Source organism: Macrosteles quadrilineatus, unplaced genomic scaffold (assembly GCF_028750875.1).
Source record: "Macrosteles quadrilineatus isolate MER2022 unplaced genomic scaffold, UCM_ALF_1.0 Scaffold_2__2_contigs__length_208266976, whole genome shotgun sequence".
Lineage (NCBI taxonomy): Eukaryota > Metazoa > Arthropoda > Insecta > Hemiptera > Cicadellidae > Macrosteles > Macrosteles quadrilineatus.
The window spans coordinates 126,604,358-126,614,705 of NW_026542595.1; the positions used below are offsets into that span (position 1 = coordinate 126,604,358).

Consider the following 10,348-nt stretch of genomic DNA (forward strand, 5'->3'; position numbering starts at 1 on the left):
GTTTATAGGTTAATGTTGACTTAGTTAGGACCATTGTAACGTTGTAATGATTGATGGTACGATTGAATTGTTTGTGTTGTGCCTGATTTATTAGGAAGCTGTTTGTTTATTAGTTGTGCTGAATTTGAGAAGTGGTTATTTCTTTTTGGTTTGTTACCGTCAAAGGTTTGCCTTTTTCATTAAGTGCATTATCTCATATTTATTTTCTGTTAAAACACAATATTTTTTTCCAATGTGTTTCAATATATTAATGCACTGAATTGAGTGTAAGTGTAACTTAGTCTTTTCAGGTATGTCAGTATAGTACAAGAAAACTAAATATTTTACATTGGATTAAACTTTTATTTCTATTTAATAATTGCTGTTTTAATACCGTGTATTAATTATTGAAAATTCATTAGACGTAATGAAAAAGTATATTTTACCGAGATAAAATTACTACGAATGAACATTAAAAATATGAACATAGAAAAGGAAACAAGCAAACATATGTTAATTCTAACATCTGCATATTATTACAACAATTGCAAAGGTGCAAAGTACCTTTGTAACTCATTGTGGACTTTAGCGCATCCCGATTCCTACTCCATAGCCCGTAATTTTTTAAGTACATTTCATCATCCTGCCCTTATGATAAGCTCATAAGCTCATAAGCTCTGCATAAATCAAATATTTGATTCTCACCGTGGTTCCTAGGGTACTTTTCCTTACTTCAGTTAAATCTGTACACGTCAAGCAGTAAATTGACGTCATTCTTAGATTGCCTACAAAAACATTATTAAAATGTTATTTTATTTGTTAGATTTTACTTCAAAATTATACATGACTGCTCTGTCATTATATTGGTCAATTTTCCCACTTAGCAAACTTTTTATGAAGAAAATAGGCTATTACTGTAGGCGGCACGGTAAGACCTAGACCCGGCACCTTATGAAGGAAAGGTTAACTTTCGTAGTTTACTTGTTTTGTATATATTATTAATTTGGCAATTTATTTTATTTTATACTATACTATTCACATTTTACAAAAAAACTTGTCTCCTTCCCTGTAGCAGCAAACCTAAGCCCTCGTTAAATCTAGTGTTATTTTAAAAGGAAATAAATTTGAAACTTAAAAAATTTTAGTAAAATATTTGATTACTAATGTATATTGTCTTTCCTCTGAAATTTGAATTAGCGAGGTTCTACTGTACATGTTTGTAATACGAGTAAGTTCATGAGAAAATACAAATTGACGTAGTCATCTTTTCAGGATGGATGCAAGGTACATTTGCATATTGTCTATTTTAGAGGACATTTTATAATATATTCATTCATGCCTTTGGTGGCCAATTGCAAATTCCGAACACCACCCTATGCAATCTCCATTGTCATTTGGTCTTTTGAAAGAGAAACGGTTACCAGTCCACCTCATCCATTTCCGACAATTTGCCAATACCACTTGTTATGCAAGGTCTCAGGTCGGGTCAGTTTGTCCAGAGAAAGCTGTGGAAAGGTCGGTGGTTTGGTCAGAGGTTAGAGCTTCCTGTAGTCCGAGACATCCAGTTCGCTTTCGACAATAAATGTCACCAATGGTGGACACCGGTTTGAGAGGAGTTCCAAGTGTGGGTTTATCCAATATGAGTATATTGCCAAAAAACGTTGTAGGGACGTAGGCTTAACTGGGTGAATTTGAACTCACAAATATTAGTGGAGAAGTTTTCAGTCAGGATGATTTATTCAAGCATAAGATCAAGGAGAGCTGAACCCTTAGTGAACCATCGAAAGTTTACTTACTGTTCTCAGGAGTGAACCGGCGAAGCTATGTGTTTGCTAAGAAAGTAGTTTAATAATTCAGCCACAAAGCAATATTGTATGTTATAAGCACTCCATAGGGTTCCTTAATTTCCATTTTTCCAGTATGGTCAGTGTGTTTTCTAAAAGTGGTGTACTATCCACACCCCATATAAAATTGATAGAGGTTCTAATTAAAAATTATTAAGACAACTCCAAAGCCTCACTTATCACTAACACCTTCGACCGGCTAATTGAAACCGGGATTTTCCCCGAAATAAGTTATGGAAAATATTTTTATCCGTGTTTTAAATCAACATTGTAAGCACTCTGTTGAATTTTGGTTACATCAACTGCGACGTCAAGTTAAATTCAGTTCTCACGGACACCACTACTGTGATGTCGTTTTGTCTGAGAGGGGGTTTATTATGTAATTTACGTGATAATAACTATGGATTTTAACACAATTCACGAAAGCCTGCGTACAAGTCTCAATACAACGTGGCTGCAAAATAGTTTTGTATTTGAAAACCCGCAATTTAAATTAGGTATAGGAGGGAGGATCTAATTCGGCATTTGTGTGGCTGGAGAAGAAGTCTGCCGTATCACAAGAAGAAGAAGAGTGGTTAGAACGTGGGAATTCAGTCCAAAAAGTCCCGGGTTCAAATCGCCGATTTATTTTATCTAAGTGATAACGCCGCAACTCCTAGGTCTAGCCTGAAGTAATGTGAAAAACAATTCGAGGCTGTGCCTAGCGTCTCAGGACAAAAAAACCACAAGAAGATGAAGAATCGGTACTTTTTTTATACCGGTCATACCAGGTGAGGTTAGGCTAGCATAGTGGGCTAGGTTTAATGTAACCAAGTATTTTAAATTGTATTGTTAAATGTACAAATGACCTAACCCAACATTGTGTGGTCGGCATAGCAGAATAGTGTCAAAGAATGTTCTTTAACAAAAATCAATTAGCAGAAATTAAAATTTTTATACTATCATAAACATTTTAAGATCAATTAAACAATGCTGAATTCACCACCACTATACGAATATCACCGAATTCATATTTTCCACAACGATGTTGCATAAAGAAAACCAATCAACGAGTTTTATAGTCCAACGAGCGCGTGGCACACGATTAATAGCTGAAGAGCCTTAAATGGATTGAGATGGGATCTTGGGTAAAGGCCAATGGGTTCAGCGCGTAAATACAGGTTTAAGAGGCTGTAATGGAGGTTAGCAACAAGATGCAGCTCTGTTATTAATTGCTGCTATAAACAAGAGGCTAATGAACGTGGCAAATGGCTCTAGAATCACTTCCTTGTGGCAGTTAAAACTCGGATTTTTTCCATCGACAACAATGTAGTATATGTAATAATTATGGGATTGACCTTCTAGACAAACAATGTAGAAGACGAAGACCACTGAAACTTGGTATGGTTAAGGTAAAAGAGACCCATACCCAAAACACCAAGTTCCAAATGATAAAAATAAATTAAATGTCACAGTTTTTAGTTGTAAAATGAGGTCTAGATAGAAAAGTCCAAGCTAGTCAGGTTTGCCTCACTTTACGACGAAATAGTTATTTGTGCAACTAGTGAGAAAAGTGAGCAATTGACTCACTCGAGAGAAATCCTTACTCACGAGCCGTAGGCGAGTGAGGAATGGTTTCTCGAGTGAGGCAATTGTACTTTGAACTCGAGTTGCACATTATACTTTTCCTACAGTTACCATAAAACAAATAAATTTGTTAATAAACATAACCTATTTTTACACAGAAGTGAACTTTTAATATAACATTTAACGTGAAGTGACAAATACAACAGTACAACAGCTGACCAGCTGATTTACAGCCAGTGTTGCCAACGTATTTCGCGCGCATACGACGTTGCCTGCATGTTACGCGCTCACTATTTCGTGCCTTCACGTTGCAAATCTGGAGTGAGACAAAGTAATTAGAGTGAGACAATGTTAACATTGTCTCACTGATGAGCGAATTGGCTACTTTGCTTTCTCAAATCAGTGAGAGAACATGTACATTGTTAGGTAACTGTAGGAAAAATCATATTTCAGTTATTTTCAATTCTAACTTGAATTTTGTGTCGTTTGATAAAAAATTTTACATTATAATTAAAATCTTTCTTGGCATTGTTTCATATAACTAGCAATTTCTTTAATAATTTAAATGTTACACCACCATTTTGGAGTTTTGAATTTGATCAATATAATTTTTTTTATAGAATGGGTCTCTTCTACTTTAACATACATACCAAGTTTTATAATTCGGTTGGAAAAATCTAAAGATAAAAGTATTTATGTAATACATATAAAATTGTGGATATTTTGTTAACAAAGTTATTTAGAAAAAGTTTCATCCTTGATTTTCTCTTAATTTAGACCTATAAAAAAATCCCGGAGTTTTGTCCTAGTTGTTGTTGTAGTTTGTACTGTATGTTTTATTTGAATAAGAAATTGACTGCAGCGTGATATTTCCTCCAATGGAATTTTCTCCGAAGGATACATCTAATTTACATGATAAAATTAAAACAAGCTTTAGCATAAAAATACACATAGATAATCACATCCTGCAGTCAAGAATACACCATGCTTTTCTCAATTTTTAATTTCCTTCACACACTCAACTGATCTGACCGAAAAAAATTATTGTAAGTGGCTTATTTTTTTATACTAAGTATAGAATTAACAAGGGGGGGGGAGAAATAGAATTTTAACACTATTACACTCCGAGAATAACACGAGACCAAGATCCATTCAAGAACAAAGTAATATTTATATAGGACGTCTACTTCAGCGTACAAAGTCTATGTTAAACATCTATAGTTCTAATAACTGAAGAATGTACTTGACTTTAGGAATCTATAAATCTAACATGCTAAAATTTAACTTAATCGAGAACCCTAACTAATGCAGCATCCTATAGTACCCAAAACTTATCTAATTCAATTAGTTAACACTTATAAGTGTCATATACTGTTACTTTAATGTTGCCATTTAATCACCACTCAAACCTGTTAACCAACCAATGGGTCACAAGGCAGGTGTATTAGAACATGCAAATGCAATTACACGTGTGTGAAAGGATAATTGGTCCTGTCTAGGCGCGAGTAACTGGACTACTTAAGTGGGTCTAGAACTAGACAAGAGCTAACTGAACAAGGTGGCATAAATATTATGTTGCAGTAATCGCCTTAATCAAAAAGTCACAAGGTAAATCCGGAGAGGTGAATAGCTTTTTGTTGGTTCGAAACTTTAACCAACTGAAAAAATTGATGTTTAAATTGTCCTGGCAAAGGAAACACATGATCTTAGTCAGTAAGCTATACATCGTTTCACTTTATTACAAAAACCTTCACTCATATCTAGGTTAAGGAACGCGGCAGCGTTCCGCCCCGCCAAGTCCCCCAGCGGTACACAGCTGCTGCAGTGTATATATACATGACGTGACAAAGTGGCTTTTTTACTCGTCTATAGCTCTGAAGAAACAAAAGCTATTAAAATAATTGTTCATCCACTGGATAGGGGCAATCATTCTTGGCAAAATAAAAAAAGAATTTAAAAAAAGGTTGTGTTTGAGCCAAGAAAAACTAGTTTGAAAATTCACAAATTTTCCGTGTTCTCCTTCTTCTCCTTAAATGTTGATGGACCTACAGCCCAAACCACTGGCTCAATTTTAATGTTTTTTATGTTGTTTGAAAGCCCTTAGCGTGTAGATGTGCCTTTTGAGGGTCACAAGTCGGTGCGTTGACCCATAAACCCTTGGCAAGCCATCAAAGTACGATTTTGGCCCATTTAAATAACATGGGATTAAAATCAAAACAAAAGAAGGATCAGCTGCGATTAAATCTCAATTAATTTAAAATGTTAGAGAAATTCATAGGATCAGCTGAAAAATTATTTTAAAACTTTTATAAAGTATTTTTTTCAGGTATACCGAATGATTTGAGCTACTTACTATATAAAATTACTTAGAGTAGTGATATTCCCCGATACTTTCCATTGAAAAATGCAGTGTACCGATGGTACACTGGTACAGCAGCTCGTCATTTTTAACAGTTTAATACTACTTATCAAAACATATGAAACCTAGGAACTTGAAACTTAGTACTAGTACTAAGGTTAGTTTTAACATTGTTTCTTCATAATATTGCCAAAATTTATTTAACTAAATAAGGTTAGTTTTATGTTTTGATACACTAAAACAAATAAAACAATCGGGAAAATCCGTCTACGTATGTTAAACAAGCAAAAAAGTGAATGTAAAAAGTGATATGTAAATTTAGGATAAAAATGAGTTTTTCAATATTTGTTTTGCCTTATGCTATTTCTAACAAACCTAATCTGTTTGATTACATTTTTACTTCTCTAATAAGGGCTCAATTTACACTAGTCTTTAGATATACGGGTTTAATTATCGGAACACTTATGTAACACCAATGCATTTTATGTGTAGTTGTGCCCTGGTCTATATATAAGAGAAAAGAGGATTTTTATTTTAACTGTTAATTTTCTACAAAAATAAATACAATCTAACAAAAAACCACTAAGTGGTAACACTTCCCCCGCCAAGTCAGCAACCCAAAAAAGACAATAAATCACCACTTTTCCGCCAAGTAAAACAATGTAATGTATGTAAGTTTGGCCACTTGGCGGCAGACTTTTGCTTGATCACTAAAAAAAATACCATAAAATTAGTTTGACCTTATTTGTGTCACATTTCATAAAATCATAATAGTGATGGTTTTATATTTACTGATTACCTCGAAATTATTATACTTAGTTGGACTAATTAATTAGAGAAGTTGATTTGTGAAATTATCCACCAACGTAACTTTAATGAAAAAAAAAACAAGCAAAAGTCTGCCGCCAAGTTGCCAAACTTACATACATTACATTGTTTTACTTGGCGGAAAAGTGGTGATTTATTGTCTTTTTTGGGTTGCTGACTTGGCGGGGGAAGTGTTACCACTTAGTGGTTTTTTGTTAGATTATAACTAGGTGGCGTCCTAATCTCAATAGGTTATAGCATAGACTATATACATAGAATAGACTTTCTATGTAATGTAAAAAATTGAAGCCAAGAATATAGATGAAGTTCAGGACCATCTCACCGAGTGTACTAGTGTGTTGGGTTAAATAATAATCAAAATCAAAGCAGTATCATAGCAAACAGCTGATTGATTTATCACTTGACACAGAATATTGTCATTAGTTGGTAGACCATCTCATCAGATTGCACCATATGTTTTGGCTTCAAGTTTTTACATTAGATGGGAAGTCTATTCTGTGTTTAATTAATGGTAATAGCATAGCATCCTCTAATACCAGGCCGCAAATGTGGCAACACCGCAGTGCCAGCCTGTTGAAACAGCTGCACTAATTCATAGGAGCGTCTGCGCAATGGTTATGTTTACACGTTTGTTATCGCTGTTTTTACTATGACAACCGGCCTGTGCGACGTTGCCACAAACGCTGCACCGCGGCCTATATAATAGTGATAGACTAAACTGGCCTAACGGAGAACCTGGAGAAGTGATTGTAGAACTGCACAAGATCTATGAAGTATGTCATGACATGCTTCCTGTGATCGCGACGATATGATAGTATCTGTAATCATGATATGATACGCTTGCTTTGATCATGATGGTGATTATGAACAACTTCCTACCCCTGATCATTTCTACGAGACCTTACTGCAGAAGAAAGTAAGATGTAAAGGTTTGTGTACTGGATCTACTCAATAGAATATCTATTTATTTTTGTAAAATAATTTTTTTTTATTACGATAAAGGTATAATTAGTTGCCTTGTTGATCAAAACTCAAAGCTTGATCAGCGAATATTGAATCAGTATTGATGTTGGTAAACCAATTTAAATATTTAAGGAAATAAAAAAATATATATGAGTATTAATTTTGGACCTATAGTAATAAATGCAATATGAAGTTCTTGAGAATACTATTATTATCAAGATAATAGGCATTATTTTGAATTAATGAAAATCAATATCGTTGTTTATGTCATATTATGTTACATATTTGTTTAAAATCGTTAAAATATATTTATATAAAATTATTGAAGCATGATTAGGGCTGCATTACTATACAGGGTGATTGATATAAGTGTGCCAGCCGTTTCATTCGAAAACTATAAGAGATATCAAAAAAAGTTAAATAGTAGATGCCTTGGATTTTTTATTTAAAAAATTGTTGTCAAGTCAAAAAAATTATTTTAGCCACCATTTTTCCAATATGGCCACCAACTTTGATTATTCTTACGGAACACCCTGTATTTTATGATGTATTCTGGTAGAAAAAGTAATTTTAAGACGATTTTGTTCTTGTAATTTTTTTCATAAACCTAACCGTTTCAAAGATAATTATGGTTAAAGTTTTGAAATTTCTGCATGAGAAAGAGTTTTGATAAAGGCCTAAGCAAGCATGCCAGCTGTTTTGTTCGAAAACCATTCAATATTTAACAAATTAAACCATTATTATCTTTGAAACGGTTAGGTTTATGAAAAAAATTACAAGTATAAAATCGTCTTAAAATTACTTTTTCTACCAGAATACATCATAAAATACAGGGTGTTCCGTAAGAAAAATCAAAGTTGGCGGCCATATTGGAAAAATGGCGGCTAAAATAATTTTTTGGACTTGACTATAATTTTTTAAATAAAAAATACAAGGCACTTACCATTTTACTTTTTTTATATCTCCTATAGTTTTTGAATAAAACGGCTGGCACACTTATATCAATCACCCTGTATATACTGCGTATACTTCAAGTTGGCCGATGGACCCGGGACTACCTGTGGCCACCCCTATAATCCCTCGCAGTGTTCGCCGGAGCAGCCCGATGTCTAGGCGATGAGTCACCTACTGGCTGTGTTTATACAATGGTAAAACTTTTTAACAGAGTAATAATTTTACATTTTCAAAAGTGTATTTGAAATCTGCTAAAAAAGTTATGAAAAATGATATAAAACTCGACCTGAACAAAAGGATTTAGGCAAGTTATAAGCTGTAAATCAATAGTAATAGGTTAAGTTCGGGACTGTTTGGGTGAAATTAAATTGATCGTAGAATTTGTTAATAGTAAATCTGTTTTAATGAGATATAATAAGCCTAATACGAATCACAATAACAATCAGTCAAAAACGTTATATATACAACATGCTATATACTGTACAATGCAAAATACTATACAAAACAAATCATACGCATCAATAAAAAAACAATTCTGTACAACAAATTATTAACTATTAAACCAAATTAAACCTTCAGTGGTCTGTAATTGCTTCTGATAGTTTCACTGGCAAGGTCTTCTTAAATATGGATTCTTGTGTTCTCTCTGCAAGAGAAAAAAGTAATTAAGTAAATAAGTAAGTAAAAAGTAAGTTACGATTTGTTTGTAACCAAATTGACTGACGAAAAATTGAAAACCATTTATTTAATTTGAGCAAAGTTGTCAGCTGAAAAATTCAATTATGCTAGAAAAACATCTTTTCAAACTTCTTAGTAAAATAAAATAGAATTAAGCTAAAAAAAAAACAGATTATACACGGTAATTTATGATAACTATAATTTTTATAAATAATAATACGTTTGTTTACAATCTAGTATTTTAATAAGTAGAAGTTTTTATAGTTTTAAATATTAAAATAATTTTATTTATTAAAACTAACTCTACAAAACTGATAAAAATACTTTTTTTAATAAGGGAAATAACTTACTCATTCAAGCTGAGCGACTCCCAAGTCGTCTTCCTCATCGCTGTCCCAGTCGTTGTCATCCACATCCGAGTCCCCTGGAGCCAGGTTAATGATAAGTTCCTGCACACTGGTATCGTCGAGACCTTCACTAAGCCAATCGTTGTCCATTTCAGTCTTCACGTGCTTGACACATTTTTCCCAGGTTTCGGGGGGATAGGAGTTCACAGCTTCCATGAAGAGTGTCTGAACGTCTGACAACTTGAATGTGGTGTTCTTTGATGCTACGTACCGCTTCAAATGGCCCCATACCATTTCAATGGGGTTATAATTACAATGATATGGTGGAAGTCTGATTACTCTAAATCCTAGGTCAGCAGCTTTCTTGTCAATAACATAGGAAGTAAGCTGAGGCTTATGAAGTTTGATGAGATTGTAGAGTTCAGGCTTACGCATATCTGGAGTAAATGGAATTCCACGGTTATGCAACCAGTCAATGTACTCCCCTTTTCTAGACGATGTTGTTGGTGCTGGATTATCCACCCGGGAATGATAGGGGGCATTGTCCATCACTATTGTAGAGCTAACGTTTGTAATGAGCCACTGAATAGACTTGCCTCACGAAGTGTGACCTGAAGTTTTCGGAGCGTTGGTACCTCTTTGCGTCTGTAATAATTTACCACGTGCCGACGAATCGCAGTTCTGTCAAAATCGTCCATGAGCGAGAACCGTGACTGCTTGTGCTTTTTCTTTTTTGGCGTTTGAAGTACAGGAGTCGAGTGGTTACATACAGCTACAGCTTCTTGTTCACTTTCTTCTGCCAAGTCCAGTTGAATGTCACTAGAATGAGA

General features: G+C 34.1%; 1 protein-coding gene across 1 annotated transcript; it reads right to left on the reverse strand.

The window, feature by feature from the left end:
- Positions 1 to 9,521: 9,521 nt before the first annotated feature.
- On the reverse strand, positions 9,522 to 10,067 carry LOC128984866 (uncharacterized). The gene has a single exon (XM_054404236.1). The coding sequence runs from the start codon at positions 10,065 to 10,067 to the stop codon at positions 9,522 to 9,524; it is 546 nt and encodes a 181-aa protein (XP_054260211.1).
- Between the last annotated feature and the right edge of the window lie 281 nt (positions 10,068 to 10,348).

Coding starts and splice junctions, on each gene's coding strand:
- LOC128984866 (XM_054404236.1), bottom strand. CDS start 10,067: ATGGACAATGCCCCCTATCATTCCCGGGTGGATAATCCAGCACCAACA.